The sequence below is a fragment of the Kwoniella mangroviensis genome (genome assembly GCF_000507465.2).
Source record: "Kwoniella mangroviensis CBS 8507 chromosome 1 map unlocalized Ctg01, whole genome shotgun sequence".
In the NCBI taxonomy this organism is placed as follows: domain Eukaryota; kingdom Fungi; phylum Basidiomycota; class Tremellomycetes; order Tremellales; family Cryptococcaceae; genus Kwoniella; species Kwoniella mangrovensis.
In genome coordinates this window covers 8571469-8588181 of record NW_027062533.1, presented here as the reverse complement: position 1 = coordinate 8588181, position 16713 = coordinate 8571469, and the positions used below count along the sequence as shown (strand labels likewise).

Below are 16713 nucleotides of genomic sequence, written 5' to 3'. Positions count from 1 at the left end.
TTCTCTTGATCTTTGAGAAACCAGGTGTCAATACCCACATACTTTGCAATATCGCTCTGAAAGTGGTATAGATAGGGTTTTCTGATCTGACTGTCTTTTTTCGTCTGTGGTTCTGGACTACATCTTTATTTACATGTATAAATAAGTCAATCTGATATGTGTGAAGGCACTGCGCTTGCTTGAGTATGTGTACATGACGGAAGCGACGTTATATAAGCTACGTCAACATCAAATTGATGTTGTACTTTCATTCGGTGGACCAGATGCCAGCCACGTAGCTGATATTTTGAGTCACAAGTGTTGACAAACACATAAAACGCAGGTCCAAGCAGCTTCGGCACTCCATATCATTTATGCATATACGTTGATGATATCCCTCCCATAGATTCTGAACTGTAATGATTCGACGCACTGTACTACAGTACTAATAATGTTGTATAACACACTGCAGGTCGGTAAATAGAATCAATCTAAACTCGTACAAAAATAGCAGGACATTCTTCTCCGTCCACTCCACAGCCCGCACCCGGCAGTCCAAATACTTTCAACGGGTCATTTTCTCCTTCTTCCACTTGTAGGTGGAAAGGCAACCCAAAACTGTTTCTTCCATCGACTGCCTTGGCGAGCTCGAAGCACCCTTCATACCTACCATTCCCCATGTGGCATACGATAGGTCTGAGTTTGCCATACAGTTGAGGTCGGAATGGCCAAGTCACGCAACTCGGTCGGACTTCCTTGAAGTTGGTCTCGTCGAGCTTCAAGACCGGGAAGCCGGGGCATACAAATGTCCCGGAGATAGATCTTTCTGGATAGGTGGAAGATATAGCAGGGTAGTCAGAGCAGATCCGAGCGGTTTTCGCTGCTCTTTCGAGCTCGATCCTACAAAACAGCAACTCAGTCATCCAACGATGGCGGGGACAATCGCTCCAAGCTTTGTTAGATGCTGCGAGCTCAAGAATCTATTGAAAACAACGAACCTTCTTACCCAATCGTCTAATCCCACTTTCTTTCCCTCGGTATACTCCTCAAGAACCATCATCTTGATCAAATTCACCACGTCTTCCCCTGCCGCTCCATTTGTCATCACGCTCAATCCCAGCTGAACATCTGCGATCCAAAGTGTCAAAGCTCTATACCTGCAGAGTGATTTCCAATGTTCTTGAATACTAGTACCATCATAATAAGTCCTATTCAACTGTTCCCAAGTGTTTGCATTGCTATTACGGCGGACCCGTGCGATTGAACATCCAGGTACTTGTCTTGCCTCCATCAAACTCTTGAGACGCTCTTCGAATTCGGGAGTGAAGACCTTGTTCAAGTCCATTGCGACAGATAACCAAAACGTCAAGCTTATATTTTATATCCAGAAAGCAATTGAGGAGTAAAAACACTATGGGTGCTGATAGCAGAAGATGCAGTATGTCAATGCAACGCAGAAATATCACCTTGCGTCCACGACACCAAACCTTGTATTCTCTTTGTCCGATGCTACCGGTATTGACATAAAGGAAGGTGCATACACATATCATGTATATATATATATATACATATATATGCCATACACGAACAGCGGGACGAAATTCTTTGACAACATACCAAGCTGTCTTCCACTGACCGAGAGATCGGGATTACGGTTGGGATCGTGGTTCAACGATCGGATCTACAGGTTCCACCACCCAAGCCCAACCTTTCATCCCTGATTTTGATACCTTATCCTTCACCGCCTTAGTTGGGTAGTTATGCCATCCTTTGGGATTTAGACCTTTCTCCGTTAAGATAGTATCTATTCTCTCGTGATGTCTTGGATAAAACCTTTGCCAATATCTTTCCTTTCGCTGTACAATATCGAAAGGCAGAGTCAGCCAATTTATAGTAATTAAACTTACAAGTAGTCAAGCTTGTGTGCATACAGTAGTACGAACCTTAGATTCCAAGTCCTTGAGAAATACTTTCAAATCATTCTCCGTCACTTGTTTTCTCTTGTGAGCGAATCGATACAATTCATCGGCCAAGATCGAATGCGCCTGTTCTGTTCTTATCTCGTGGGATGCAGCTCCCGAAAGTGGTCGGATGGTTTGAGGGGCAACGATCTATATTGAGAATTACAAGGCACGTTGTCAGCCCTGCAGATTCCACTCGAGAGGTTAGTGAGACGAGCTTCCAATATATTCTGCATCCATTGGAACTTACCTGCTGGGATGAGCGGGCGCCGATCAGTGTCGATGATATGCTGTTGTTGGTCTGTCTTTCTCTCGTGATCGGTTGTGGCAGAGCAGGAGGATATACAATTGGAACAACCCCGAGTTCCGTTTGAACTGGAGGTGCAGGTAGAGTGTGAGATGCTTCGGGTGGTGGAGACAGGACCAGTGGTTGATGCTGACCAGGTGTTGATGGAATGCTGAGCGCCGTAGTAGCGGATGTGGTGGGCCGAGATCCTGCGGATACAGTCGGAATTGGGGTCGTGCTGACTGCAATTGTTGACGGTGGAATAATCTGATAAACACCAATTTGAATGGTATATTCCGATCTTTCCAGCAACTTGTTTTTTCTACAAGATCGATAGATCCACAGGGAAGATAAGACAGGTTGGACTCCCCCTAATCGTTGAACAACTTCAAACACTTTCCTTTCCTCCACTGAAATCGGCCACAAGATCTCAGGGGTGATGTCTCGGTTGAATATAACGATTTGTGCTGCTGGCATTGAATCGGTGATTACTCCTCCGTTTGACTATAAGACTCATCGAGTGTCCGACCTCAGCCAGAGGTCAGAGATCGTCAGGGGTGGTAGAAGAGATGGACCAGAGAATGGACTCACCTCGATCACATATCGTATACCTTCACCTCCTCCACATATGTAAAATACTAAAGGTCGCCTTGTACCGAAGAAAACACCTCTTGGAGGTGAATTCTGAATGAGTGTCATCTTGCCTTGTTAGATGCGCATGTGTTACTTATCAAGGATTAAGAGATGACGAGCAGCCCAAATTGAAACTGGGTAGCATAGAGTGAGTATAGTACGTGAATTGAGGAAAAGATCAAGTGTTCTTTGTTCCGCTGAGTCCGGTGCAAACCTCTTCCACATATGCATGCCTGTCGTCCTCGCCCCCCTCTTCCTCTCACTCTCACCCCTACTGTATCAGACTGATGACTGATCAACGTGAACCGTGCTCGGTGAGAATCAGGGTTATATCTTTCGGAGGTGGTCAGTGCGGAATCAGGGTGATGGATGAGTGATGTGATTGGTGATTGGGCACTGACATGATCAGCCGACACTACTGGTACATGTAAAGATCAGACTGAAACGATCATCTCTTGTCTTCGTCTCCGAATCATTTCATCTCAACATCCACCATCACGATACCATCAAGTATCTGTTGTCCGAAGTGCTGCGTCCCCTAACGGCAACACGCCACCAGAATGACGTCCGTAAAACCTTCGAAGTTGTTTGCCGATGGCGATTTCCCCATGACCTTCTTCCTCATTCAAGAGAGTATCATGACTAGGATGGTGATCCAGGTGAGTCTCTCCGCTGGATCCTTCTTGTGTCAAAGATCTTATTTTTTCTTCGCTTACTTGTGTTCTTGCGCAGAACAAGGGTGGTCGGATCATCGACAATCCACAAGACGCTCATCATATCATCTTCAATCGAGATGACGGCTCACCGTCCCTCACACCTAGAAATAATGAGGCGATAAGGGTTCTGAATCAAGTGATCGATTGGCAATTCGTTTTAGCATCAACGTGGATATCAGAATGCTGTAAACAAAATAGATTGGTGGAAGAGGGGAATTATCAGATCATTCCCTCATCATCTATCGAATCCAACGTTCCTCCGACTCCTGTGTCCAGTCTACACGCCCAACCATTGATCACTCCCGCATCATCGCCTGGGTTCCCATATCAACATGCACCAATTCTGAGTCAACACGAGCAACCTGATTCACCTACTCAGTCATCGAGTCAGACATGCGATAGAAAACGACTTGGAGAAGAGGAAGCGGAGGATATAAGTGATGGTGAAAGCTTGACATCGAAGAAAGTCAAGGTCAACCCACATCTCGAGCTGATATCATACGGACCACTTGTAAATACCGTCTTTGTTATGCATACCAAGAGATTACGCACTGATCAGACTTCCACTTGATAATGTATCGGTCAACAGAAGGTATGGATCAAAGACTCGAAAGAGTATACCAATATCAGAGGATTACTTGAACCTGAGAAGACATATAGGAAAAGAGAGATCTTCGACATCTTAGTGATCGAAATTGCTAATTGGGCAAAGACTCAAAAGGAGGTATATACAGGTGATGTGGGGAGGTTTTGCATGGACGATCTCAAGAAGAAGGTGAGTATGGTGGACCTCTACTCGGATCATTACTATATCTAGATACGGAGTTGTGAATCACGGAACAATTACCTCATCCATACAGTACACTATCCAGGGAGAGGCCAGAATGCTGACATTCTTCTGTTCTCCCTCCTCTAGAGACCATGGCGAGATTGGCGATGGACTTGGCAATCGCAACGAGAACACGTCATGGAGAAACTTCGAAAACTGGGTATCGATACCAGGACTTGGAACACCAAGAAGGGTCAAGTGGAGGTGATTTATGTTTCGGATGATAGTGATGACGATCAGCAAGGAGGAGGAGAAGGAAGGGAGCCAGGTGATGTCGGTATCACATTTACGGTCGATGGAACCACACATGATCGAGATCAAGAAGATATAACCAGAGTAAAAATCGAACAAGACCTTCGGTACGAGCAAGGTGAGGCCTCGACGATTCCATTCGATCTCGAACCGCACGCCAGCTCAAGTCTCCGATCGGTTGAGCTCGCCCCAGCAGATTCTGCCTCGAACATTTCCACCAGCAATCAAGCTCAACAACCGTTCTCAGGTGCCACAATGATCAACGTCGATAGGAATGCATCTGCTCCATTCACGGACGAGAACGAGAGTGAAGTTGAAATGAAGCCTGACATTGAGAGTGAATATGGAGACGGCCAAGAAGGGGAAGAACCACCTATAAGCCTTGTCCAAAAGGAAGATACACTCGACACAGATCATTGGATTGGGGAACCGCTTAGACGCGATGCGAGTTGAGGTTCATATGGACCTTTTCTCCGTATGCGTGTCTATCACGGACCTTTCGCATTGTACACTGAGAGATATATTACTTCAACCTATTTGGGATATTCGGGTAAATTGCTATACAGTATCTGATAAATCATACTTCGGCAATCATGATTCGGAATTCGGCATGAATCGAGCTCTCATATGTAAAATGTATCTCTCTAGGAAAACATTTGTATTCACGCATGCAAGTTCTGCTGAGTATGTACACCCGCCATTGCATCTGTCTCCATAGGACAATGATACTCTGTGTCCTAAATAGCTGCCCCCAAATCACATTATTCATACTGTATTGCACCTTTTATCCATCTTTTCCAAAATCATGCTAACCATGTAGGTTTAATCGCCATTCCTCTAATTAAGCTATCTACAGCTCTATGTTCACGTCGATAAAACTTTCGCCAACATCTCTCGTTCCGCTATGGAGGAAAAGGCATCTCATTGTTAACAATACCGTACATCGTTGACTGCCGTACGGGTTTCCAGTATACAGGCTACTGTATCTGTAAACTCACCTTGGTATCTAGATCTTTGATGAACTCCTTGATATCTTCTACTGTCACCGTCGAACGCTTATGGGCGAACCGGTGTAGTTCTCTGGCTAGGATGGCATAAGCTTCAATCTTGGTGATCTTTGAAAGATTGGGTTGAGTCGAGATGTCAGGACGAGTATTGATAATAGATTCTTCAGGCTAAATCAACGGAAAAGGTAATTGGATCAACAGCCAATCGCAAAGAACAAGATTGCAGCTGACTGTACCGAAAGAGATTCACTATTGCCTTTGGGCGGTCTATCGAGGTCTGTCGCATCGAACCGGTCGGTCGTATGGTGTATCCTTGCTTTTCCACCAGTCTCCCTTGCCTGCGACAGTCATATATGTACTGTACCTACAGTACAAGCTACAGTCTGTCCGGATCACTACGAATGATATGAATGGTGGGGTATACCATTTAGTCGACTCATGAACTCACCTCTATGGCAAATCGGATACCTTCACCTGGCTCACACAGGTAGAATACCAATGGTCGACGCTTGATGAAGAAGATTTGATTATTGTTGACCGGCATGGTGGGAGTATGACATGCAGGTTACTGTATGTAGTGTGGGATTGGGGGAAAAGGTTTTCAAGATGTGATTAGCAGTGTATAAAGTGGCCTACTCGATCAGTGCTCTGTGGGAGAGCGGGGTACAGTAGGTAAGATGAATTGATCGATTGATTGATCATCCCCACTGACCTTCCTTCCTTTCTTTCCCCCCCCATTTTGTCCTTGTCGAGACACGAACAAAAAGCACCCCGTCCTAATCTAATGTCATGACCATCATTCCTCCGTCCCTCATCCACTCAAAAGCATGACCTGTTCGTATCTGTCTTTTGCTCACTGTCTCAATGGCTTCAACTACTCAATGACTAGCTTTCACAGATAGAAATAGCACATGATGCCTTCTCAATCCACTTCCAGCCTCTTTATGCAGGATGACATGCCGATGACTTTCTATATCGTCAAAGGTAGTTAGTTCAATGACGAGATTTGTGCTTAAGGTGGGCAGATCTCTCATCAACATCACTTGTGGTATTCTGACCTATTACAGGTTACAGAAGTAGAAGAAGCACCAAGTAAGAAGATATCACTATCTTCTGAGGGCTCTAGCTTGGACAAGAGAGAAATGATTTGTTATGGTTCACTGGTAAGTCAACACATCACCTGTGATCTATGTTGTCATTTGTCTACATATCTTATTGCCATTTTTATCGAAAATAATAGAAATTGTGGCTCAAACTGCCGTGGGATGATAAACGATATTTCAATATCCATGATTTACCTCAACCTGAGAAGACGTATAGGACGAAAGAAATGTGTAACATCTTGATCATTGAAATTGCCAACTGGGCCGCGGAGCGGAGAAGGGCGGTGTATCAGGATGATGTAAAGGCATTCTTGGTAATTCAGATAGGAAAGCGAGTGAGTTTGATCATCGTATTAAGACGATCGAATGATCGTTTCACAGAGCTGAGGATCCTTTCGAAAATACTTTAGAAAGCACTAATACTGACCTGAACTTGCTTCTTATGTATTGTAGAGACCGGGTATCGATTGGTATTCCGTTTGGCTTACACACCTCGAAAAGATCCTGATCAAATTACACAAGCTGGGTATCGATACGAATGCTTGGTTGATCGATGAGACTCATAGTCATGATCCAATGGAGGTGATCAGTATCTCTTCGGTTCCGGATGGAGATCAGAATGATATTGAGGTTATCTTCTCAAAAGATCAGAACAAGACAAATGTTCAAGAAGAGAGCTCGATGGGAAATCAAATGGGAAAGAAGAAATTGAAGGGATATTCGAGATTGGAGGATGAAAGTAGTGATGGTTTGTCAGAACTGGAGAGCGAACAAAGTTCAGGAGAAGGAGGAGGGAACGATTCGAGCTTTGAATACTCTCGGATGGAGTGATGAACAAAGTTGGAACTGGAAAGCAGAAAAGGGTCGCATCTCAGAGGGCTCTTTCAAGAAATTTCGATAGAATTCCAATGGCACGTTCCGACCAAGTTAGAATTTTGGTTGACAATATATCGGAATGGGAATCATCGAACAAGAAATCATGTACAAGTAGGTGGCAGCTGTTCAAGAACTTGAGAGAACAAGTAGGTCACCCATCGTACATCATGAAGGAGCCAGGGATGAAACATTGCGTACGTTTCAATCTGAAGTTTCCGCTGGAAATGACTTGGCATTGCAGTATCCACAGAGGTCTTGGATGCAGGTGTATTTCAGAAATAGAGAAGACATCGATAGACTGGTGACTGAACGCTTAAGCGCTCAGTAGGGTAATGTGGAAGACGAGTTGGATAGGGTTGTTTTGATGGATGATGGTGGCGTTGATCCTCAGAAGTACACGGCCTGAGTCAAGATGATCTTTTCTGTAAATTGAACCTGCAGTATAAATACTATGATCATGCATGCAAATTATGTCTACACTCAGACAACCACTCTCTTCCTCTTCCCTCTACCCTCCTCGATCCTCTTCCTGACAGCTTCATCATCCATACCTTCCTGCTCATACAGCCCAGCCGTCCTTTCTTGCTCCCAAGACGATTTTAAGAACTTCAGCGCAGCTAAATTATATCCCATGACGTTTCTCTGCTTCTCCAGAGATTCTCTAAGGTGGTTACGGAGTGTGAGTAGCGGTGTACGCATGATTTTATTAGAGATGATTTGGTTGGAATGCGTTCGCATGAGGAAGAATAGGATTCGAGAGATCAAGACGGTTTGTTGGCCCTACATAGATTATAAAATATGAGCCTTTGCCTCTTTCGCTACTTCTTCTCACGAGTATATCGTATAGCTCATATTGTAAGAAAGACGAGGCTCAGAGAGGGCTAAGATCAGGAAGGGAAATGATGACTCACCTTCAAAGCCCATTCATCGAGATAACCCAACAAGCTAATAACATATCTAAATGGTAAAACCAACAGAGCATCCTCCATATTCGCCGTGGGGATCTTCTGTATGACCTTCAAGACATATTCGTCCGGATCCAAATCACCGTATGCTACCAGTTCGGCATTTCTCGATGGTCTCGGTAGATCAACTTGAGATTCAGCATTTTCCTCTTCCCAGGTCCGAGTCGCTTCTCGATCAGAATCGGCAATTTCCAAAGCTTCAATGATCTTCTCTCCTGACATCAACGTTTCACTAGTTTGCTTTGTTACTCCTTCAACTGTTTCACCTCCCTCTCCACCATCCAGATCGGTATCACGATTGAGGTTATCTAAGATATTCGTATCGTACATCTGTTCAATTTCCCTCTCTCTTTCTTCTTCCAGGAATAAGGGTTCGTCAGTCTTCTCCCATATACGGATTGATTTATCGTGAGATCCAGTAACGACGAATTGTCCGTTATGCGAGGTAGCCAATGCCCATATTTCTCCGTGATGTCCTTCGAGTTTCTGTATGAGCTCGAACTGGAATAAGATGAAAATATCAGACAATCAGCAATATCCCTTGAATCGAACGACCTAGTGTTATGCGTATCGACAGGCTTGTTTACAGTCGTACTTCATTCAAGATGAATGGTCAAGAAGTGACCAGCGCCGGCACTCACCTTGTCTCCATCCCAGTATTTCAACAAGCCATCCTTCCCTACCGACCAGAAATAATGACTATTTCTCTCCTGACCTTTCTCAAACTGAACTTGCATGATCGAATCATCATGTGCGAACAAGCTCTTATGACAATCACCGAAATCCATACCCCAAATCTTGATGTTCTTATCTGCCGAACAGGTGATGATCAATTTGGAGTCTTGCGATATGTCCAACGATAAGACCGGTAATTTATGTCCATACAACGACAGGAAGAATTTCAATGTGTCTGAAAAGAATATCTTGACTGTTGAATCTAGTAGAGATACAGCCAAGAATCGTCCGTCGGGTGAATATTTACAGGAGAGAATGTCATCGGTCATTTTGAGGGTACGAACATGGACCAAAGCGAGTTGTTTGGTTTTATACTGTTGTAAGGATAGTATACAGTTAGCTTGGACATCAAAACGGGTTATGATCAGGTATGAACCGGTGAGGTTTCACAATTATAGGTGAACGATCATAGGTGGTCAAACTCACGATAGTCTCCCTACCCAGTCTATCCACCACTTTCTCTCCCTCACCTTTCTCCTTCAACTCGAAATCCCAAAACTTCACATCCTTATCTTCACTACCTGTTACCAAGCCCCTCCCATCCGGTCTAACATCTATCCCAAATATCGATCCGCTGTGCGCTTTGTACGACTCCAACAATGTCGAAGAGGCTATATCAAATAACAGTAAATCCCCACTTTTGGTACCGATAACCAAATGTCTATCACCAGGTAGGAAATTGGAACAGATCGCATAACCACATTCGATCGTACGTATACATTGGGTTGTCCTGGCATTCCATATTTTCAATGTTCCATTTGAACAACTTGCGATAACCTGATCATCAGATGATATGGATATAGATCTAATATCATTACGGTGTCCTGGTAGGTCAACGACGTGTGTTTTGGTGGGTTCAGGTGAAGATCCATCGGGAAGTTTGGAGGATTTCTTGGATGATGTACTAGGTGAAGGGATAGTGTAAGATTCAATGGAGTTGTTGGCCAGTGCGACGAGTAGCTATATTGTGATGGAAGTATGAACAATTAGCAGCTGTATATCCTTTATAGCATTCTCGGGTAACCGTATACTCACTTGAACACCACCTTTGGCACTATCGACCTGTTCCCTGGCCATAGCGAAACTCTTGACTTTCGCATTCGCCCTGATCACGCACCAGCTCGTGACCCTTTCCTCCCATTTGACATCACCCGTTACACCGTCATTCAGCTGTTCCTCCTCTTCCTCTTCTACCTGCTGCTTCCCCTTTTTCTTGCTCTTTTCTTTATCCCTCTTCCTCCTTCTTGCTCTCTTGGCGTTCACTTCCTCTTCAGACCGTATACGGAGGACTATGATGGTCTTGTCGTTAGTCTGAAGCAGGAGGAGGGGTAGTGTAGAATGGAAGTCGATTTGGGTGATTGCATGCGATGAAGATGGCAGAGGAAGGGTACATAGCGGCTGGATGAGTGTAGGTAGCTGCAAATTCAATCGATATCAGTTCATTCAATGCGTCAAATCAGGATCAGATAGAGCGGAACATAGAATGAAAATGTGACAGACAAGCATTCACTCACTTCACCATTTTCACTCTCTTTCAACCCACTATCCAATTTCTCTTTCTCCAAGGTCCACACTTTACTTTCCCCATCCCCTGATCCAGTCACCACAATCCATCTTCCCTTGATCCCCTCTCCATCTTCTTCCTCTCCTCGCCCGGTCGGCAAGTAATCATCGTATTCCTTTACTTCTAAGCTAGTAACCTCTGATCGACCGACCACGATCGTCTGTATACAATGCTGAGTTTCCAAATCCCACAATTTCATATACGTATCCTTCGCCGTACTGATCAAAAAACCAGGATGAGTCGATTTGTTTGGATTAGGGTGTGGGATGAATTTCAACCCTGTTATTGCCCCTCTATGCGATTTCAATTTGAATAATCCTATTTCACCTATCACGTCCCATAATACTATCTCACCCTCTACTCCTCCCGATGCTAATCTATTACCGGAAATATCCCAACTCATGTGACTTATAGATTTCTTATGTCCGTTGAACGTAACGATCTCGGATGTCTCGGTTTCGGGATTGGCCAAGTTGAAAGACCAGAGTCTGATGGATCCGTCTTGATATGATACGGCGAATGTCTGCGGAGTATCGGATGAAGAGGAAGAGCTGGATGAAGAAGGAGAAGATGAAGGTGAGATGAATGTAACGGGGGAAGTGTGGGAGGGTGAATGCCACATCGATACCTGCCATCACAGCTTAGCTATTCCATATCTAAGGGTCGATGAGTGAAGACAGAAACCTACCATCTCACCACGCTTCACATCCCATACTAACACATCTTCCCACCCAGCTACATAGGCCAAACGTCCGTCGTAAGCTGAATTAGCAGTCGGGGAATTGACGATACCAAAGGCCTAATATTCGTGATAGATTAATCAGCTGTTCTGGCCTGTACAGCACGTGATAAGCGGGACAGCTCACCTGTATCGGCCCATGGCGCATGTACGATCTGACCATGGCGACTTGAGTGTGTTGTGTAGTTGACGATGTAGAGCAATCAAGGTCAAATCCATCTCATCAATAGTTGAGATTGAAATGTGATCCGAAATATTTTGAGGTGCGTCCTGGAGAAATCTGTTGACAAGCGGTGATCGCCGAAGTGTGGTGTGCCAGCATGACGTGGCTTTCCATTTCGTGTTCTCAAACAATCTTCTTGAGTGCTGCAGTATTGCATAAATTCACTATTCCACATGCATAGAATCAATTGTGATCTGTAGATAGGGTCTGTACTGTATGTATGTATCGCTCGTATAATCACCATCATAATAAATCAAAAGCAAATAAACGCATTGGGTATCCTTCGTAGTCGGTCCCAAATGATGACGAAAGCACCGTGTATGGTATTCCACTTACAAAAGCAAATCATCAAAGTCACCACCACTCAAGTTCTGAGCAGCCTGAGCCTGTTGATTTTTGGCTTGTGACCCACCCTGTGATTGAGTCGTAGCAGACGAGCCCCAAAGAGAATTCATCGTCTTCTCCTTTTCCAAATCCTTGATTGTCTTTTGACCACCCGCTTGCTTATTCGTACTTTGTCCGCCCATAGAAGTCAAAGATGAGGTGAACAGATCATCGAAAGTGGATGCTCCACTTGGTTTGGCTGCTGGTGAAGTGACAGGAGGAGCAGTCACTTGACTAGATGCAGAAGAGTAGGAAGGTCGAGAAGCGAAAGAAGGTGCTTGAGCTTGAGCGATGGGTGGGGAAGAGAAATTGTATCCTGGTGGAGGAGCTTGACCAAACGACGGAGGTTGAGCTTGAGGTTGAGGCGCAGGGACAAATGATTTGTTGGAGTTGAGAAGGTTGAACAGGTTGGCGTTGGCGTTCCCAGTCGACGCAGGTGCTGGGGCTGGAGCGGAAGATGAAGGAGCTTGTTGGAAGTCATCAAAATCGTCTGCGCAAATGAGATTGTTGTGTCAGAATGGAGCGATCAACTATCTACAGCAAATAGCTCACCATCTCCACCGAAAGAAGGAGCTGCTGCTGCAGGAGGTACCGGAGCGGCAGCAGGAGCCGATGAAGCAGGTTCGTCATCGTCAAAATCGAACAAGTTGACTTCTTTAGGCTTTTCAACAGGTTTCTCTTGCTTGGCTACCGGTTTAGGGGGAGCTCTGTGACTGGCACCGCTAGTTGCTCGGCTAGATGAAGGAGCGGTACGACGAGGAGGTTGATCATCGAAATCATCGGCTCCTTCGTATTCGTCGTACTCTGTCTTAGCGGAAGTATCTCGGAAGGTTCGCGAGGAAGATCGGTATTCTGGCGTAAAGTACATATGATCAGCTTGCAGTGCGATGTATACAGTGTAGCAAGGGACGTGATTCTCGATCAACGACGCACCATCACCAGCATCGTAATCATTTCTACCGTACCTCGAGCCCCCAGCACCGCCTCCACCTCCGCCCCCGCCCCCGCCTCCTAAACTATCACTTCCAAATCCACCATACCTACTTCCACTCGAGGTGACAAAGCTCATCCCACCATCATTACCACCGCCCTGGTACTTGTTCTTGTTCGATTTAGCTTTTCTCCTCTCACTTCGTATCTTATCGACGTCACCTAACAACGATGCGATTTCCGATGCTCTATTTCGTACTGTACATTACATCTTCAGATAAGCTACATTCCAGCCTGTCAGATGGAATAGATGAAGGGGAGGCCCACCATTTATACCTTGATCTTTGCCTTTCTCATCTATGTAGTGGAAACTTCTCAACATCTTGATGGTAGATACATGAGCTCTGGCATCATCGACGACTCGCTCTGAACCGTTCTTGACCAAGAACTCGAGGAGGGTTAAAGCCTGAAATCCAGAACCCGTCAGCTACTTTGATCGCGGTGGACAAGAGGAAGCTGACCTTGTAGATCTGTCTCCATTCCCGAGCTTCCTTCCTATTCACGCTATCAGCAGAGTTCCAATATCGACAGGCGGACATAGCTTACTCCATGAACCTAGAATAGATAGTGGGCATGATCTCGTTGAATTGGGCACTACAATCGGGATATCAGCTAACGAGGATAGAGGCAGGAAACGCGCAAGCTGATTTACAAGTTGTGTGTTCTACGATAACCGGCCGCAAGTCAGCGTGTATATCGTTGAAAAGGATAAGGAAGAGGAGAGTGAGCTTACCCATCAGCAATCTGCTGCATCAACGTTGAGCTTGCACCCCTACATCAAATTACTGTATCAGCTGAAGGTCCAAGGAGCAAACGGTTGCTAGCTGGCAGTATGTAGCGGATGCAATCCGACTCACCATGGATCATCGTTCGTTGCTTCCCTCACTTTCGCTTCCATTTCCGAAACGTTCAGTACCATATTTTTGGCCTGATTGTAGTACGACTTGACATCGTACATGGTGAGGTTCTGAGCCTCTTTTGCGAGTTCTACGGTACAGAGTCATCATCGCGTAAGTACAAATCGTATGAGTGATAGGAGATGGTGAGGGGGAAGGACACTGGTAACCAGCATGAGGGTGTACGGTGACATGAGTAATTGGTGAAAGGGATGGACAGGGACTCACTCTCGATGTAGTCCATGTTGATGTTGGGTTGATGTTTCTTTGCTGTGTACTGAGATGGAAAACCAAGGGAGATAGAGCTGACTCCGACTGCTTCTCCAGGCTGGATGCTTGTAGCGGCTTTCTATGCTATGCAAGTGGACAAATTGACCTTTGGATGATAAAGTAGTCAGCGACCATTACACTGCAATCAATCTATCTACGCGACGGTGATGACATGTCACCGGAAGCCTGGACTTGGCGTAACTCATGGATGCAATGACCGCCACACGTGCCCACGTGGGATGCACCCACCCTTAAACACCGAATATCACCGTCGTACTGCTACTCCTCCACCCTCCATGTCCATGCCCTCACAAGCGATGTGTAAACCTCTACTCGTTGTTCTATCCATTTGAACTGCTGCTATTCACGACGAGACTTGCATAGAGATAACCAGGATCGGAAAAGAGTCAGCACAAGATGTCAGATGTGAAACCAGATATAACGATCACCCCATCCGACTCACTGGCAGGTCCGAGTTCAGCACCGTTGGAAACCATATTCCCATTCTTACAGGGTCAAGATGAGAGACTGGAGATATCGGATAAGAAGAATGGGTCGAGTGTGTGGGCTTTGAAGATACCTAGGTTTCTGTTGGAGAGATGGGAGATGGTGGAGGAGAAGGGGGTGGAGCTGGGGAGCTTGATGGTGGATAATTCGTAAGTTATACGGCAGTGAAGGGGTTTACTCCAGCTACGGCAGTGAAGGGGTGGGATGGGGGCGGTGTTTACATCAAGAGCGGGTGGGTGGGCAAAGTTAGTACAAGGGTGGGAGGGTGGGAGATATATATATATATCAGGATCATTCATATATCGCTCACCTCTTATACTATTGATTATACGCTAACGCTACCATACTACCCAGCACAACACCAGCCAAAATCACACTCCGACTCACTCACCCGGATACCAAGCTCACCAACACCGAAGAACCACTCCGCGAACGATCATCCTACGATACATCTGGTATACCGGACGAATACCGAGTGAACGTACCTGAGGAACGAGCTCGAAACCTTTATGTGTTTACTGAGAAGAAGCGGGTATATGGGAAAGGATCGACTAGCGTGGCGATGCCTGAAGGAGGAGATGAGGTGAATGAGGGTGGGAGGAGGAAGAGACATAAGGGTTAGTACGACCATTTGGTTGATTTAGAGTGAGAAGAAGGGATCGTTCCCAAGTTGAGAGGATGAGCCAGGATGGTTGTCCTGTCTATCATGGGGACATCGAACAGTCACCTATGAGGACAACGTTGAGATTCATTCAAGTGATAATGCTGACACTCCACGTTGCTTGACTAGCCCAACCGAAATTAGTGGCCAAGGTAGATCACGAATGTCAAGTGACACCCGTCCAGAATCAAACGTATATGAAGATTTTGGAACAGAGGAGATTGGAAAGTGAACAGTCCAAGCGGTGAGTGAGGTCATGTCACTTATGAGATACCCTGCTTCAATTGCTCAAAATCACACACATGACTATCAAACCATTTGTGGCCAAGCTGTTCTGCACTTTGTTCGCACCTGTTGTACGAACACTTTGCTGATCATGTGTATCATCTCAGACCCGTCGTAAGGATGGACGACACAGGTATATCCCAAGCTGAGCAGAATCAATTAGCAAGTGGATATAGGAATGCCATTTCGACATTTGGCAGTAGGATGATTGTAAGTTACAAATCTCAAATTCAGTTGTATATACATATATATATATATATATCATGCTCTTGTCTTATCTCCTCTTCCCATCGGTCACGTTATCGATGTATACTGTTCCTTGAGTATGAACCTAACGACGAGATGATTGATCACTCATTAGTCATCCGCCAAAACCAACAACGGTGAACGTCATGCCCGACTCGAACGCCACGAACTTACCGATCGAATATTCGCCTTATTCAAAGAAAAGCCATATTGGGGAATACCCGCTCTCAAGGCTACGCTGAAACAGCCTGATGGATGGTTAAGAGAAGTCCTAAGGGACGTGGCGGAACAAATCAGAGAAGGGAAATATGTGAATATGTGGCAATTGAAGAAAACTTGGAGAGGTGGTGGAGATAGTCAAGGTAAAGTTGAAGATACGGAGGGTAAAGGTGAAGAGGATGTCAAACCCGGTGTAATTGACAATGAGGATGGCGATGAAAATATGAATGAGGTTGATGAAGGAGAGGATGACGATGATGATGAAGATGATGAGGATGACTTTGAAGAAGTATTGGCTTAGATTGAACGATACACAGTAGCTTGAATCTTCAATCATATGTTGTAATTTGTTTTCTATTATCTTGCCAAAAGGTTTCCCTTCGTGTT

At 45.2% G+C, this 16713-nt stretch overlaps 8 protein-coding genes across 8 annotated transcripts; 3 read left to right on the top strand and 5 right to left on the bottom strand.

The window, feature by feature from the left end:
* Positions 1–470: 470 nt before the first annotated feature.
* I203_103240 (uncharacterized protein) lies at positions 471–1324 on the bottom strand (the record flags this gene model as incomplete). Its single annotated transcript, XM_019149220.1, has 2 exons — positions 471–879; positions 978–1324. 2 exons carry the CDS (start codon positions 1322–1324, stop codon positions 471–473), a joined length of 756 nt encoding a protein of 251 aa, XP_019001245.1.
* A 304-nt stretch (positions 1325–1628) lies between these two features.
* On the bottom strand, positions 1629–2925 carry I203_103239 (uncharacterized protein; the record flags this gene model as incomplete). The annotated part of the gene is made up of 4 exons (XM_019149219.1): positions 1629–1835; positions 1923–2090; positions 2191–2730; positions 2818–2925. 4 exons carry the CDS (start codon positions 2923–2925, stop codon positions 1629–1631), a joined length of 1023 nt encoding a protein of 340 aa, XP_019001244.1.
* A 494-nt stretch (positions 2926–3419) lies between these two features.
* Positions 3420–5109, top strand: I203_103238 (uncharacterized protein; the record flags this gene model as incomplete). The annotated part of the gene is made up of 4 exons (XM_019149218.1): positions 3420–3518; positions 3592–4086; positions 4165–4350; positions 4492–5109. The coding sequence occupies 4 exons, from the start codon at positions 3420–3422 to the stop codon at positions 5107–5109; spliced, it is 1398 nt and encodes a 465-aa protein (XP_019001243.1).
* A 350-nt stretch (positions 5110–5459) lies between these two features.
* I203_103237 (uncharacterized protein) lies at positions 5460–6207 on the bottom strand (the record flags this gene model as incomplete). The annotated part of the gene is made up of 3 exons (XM_019149217.1): positions 5460–5558; positions 5655–5831; positions 6112–6207. The coding sequence occupies 3 exons, from the start codon at positions 6205–6207 to the stop codon at positions 5460–5462; spliced, it is 372 nt and encodes a 123-aa protein (XP_019001242.1).
* A 452-nt stretch (positions 6208–6659) lies between these two features.
* I203_103236 (uncharacterized protein) lies at positions 6660–7597 on the top strand (the record flags this gene model as incomplete). Its single annotated transcript, XM_019149216.1, has 4 exons — positions 6660–6680; positions 6731–6826; positions 6904–7101; positions 7220–7597. 4 exons carry the CDS (start codon positions 6660–6662, stop codon positions 7595–7597), a joined length of 693 nt encoding a protein of 230 aa, XP_019001241.1.
* Positions 7598–8122: 525 nt separating this feature from the next.
* I203_103235 (uncharacterized protein) lies at positions 8123–11808 on the bottom strand (the record flags this gene model as incomplete). Its single annotated transcript, XM_065517262.1, has 8 exons — positions 8123–8422; positions 8554–9108; positions 9249–9656; positions 9769–10302; positions 10378–10758; positions 10857–11534; positions 11595–11705; positions 11773–11808. The coding sequence occupies 8 exons, from the start codon at positions 11806–11808 to the stop codon at positions 8123–8125; spliced, it is 3003 nt and encodes a 1000-aa protein (XP_065374080.1).
* Positions 11809–12200: 392 nt separating this feature from the next.
* I203_103234 (uncharacterized protein) lies at positions 12201–14382 on the bottom strand (the record flags this gene model as incomplete). Its single annotated transcript, XM_019149214.1, has 9 exons — positions 12201–12742; positions 12805–13104; positions 13186–13440; positions 13510–13648; positions 13704–13737; positions 13789–13836; positions 13976–14014; positions 14100–14229; positions 14367–14382. The coding sequence occupies 9 exons, from the start codon at positions 14380–14382 to the stop codon at positions 12201–12203; spliced, it is 1503 nt and encodes a 500-aa protein (XP_019001239.1).
* Positions 14383–14825: 443 nt separating this feature from the next.
* I203_103233 (uncharacterized protein) lies at positions 14826–16627 on the top strand (the record flags this gene model as incomplete). Its single annotated transcript, XM_019149213.1, has 5 exons — positions 14826–15064; positions 15270–15532; positions 15706–15820; positions 15969–16071; positions 16223–16627. 5 exons carry the CDS (start codon positions 14826–14828, stop codon positions 16625–16627), a joined length of 1125 nt encoding a protein of 374 aa, XP_019001238.1.
* Positions 16628–16713: the final 86 nt, after the last annotated feature.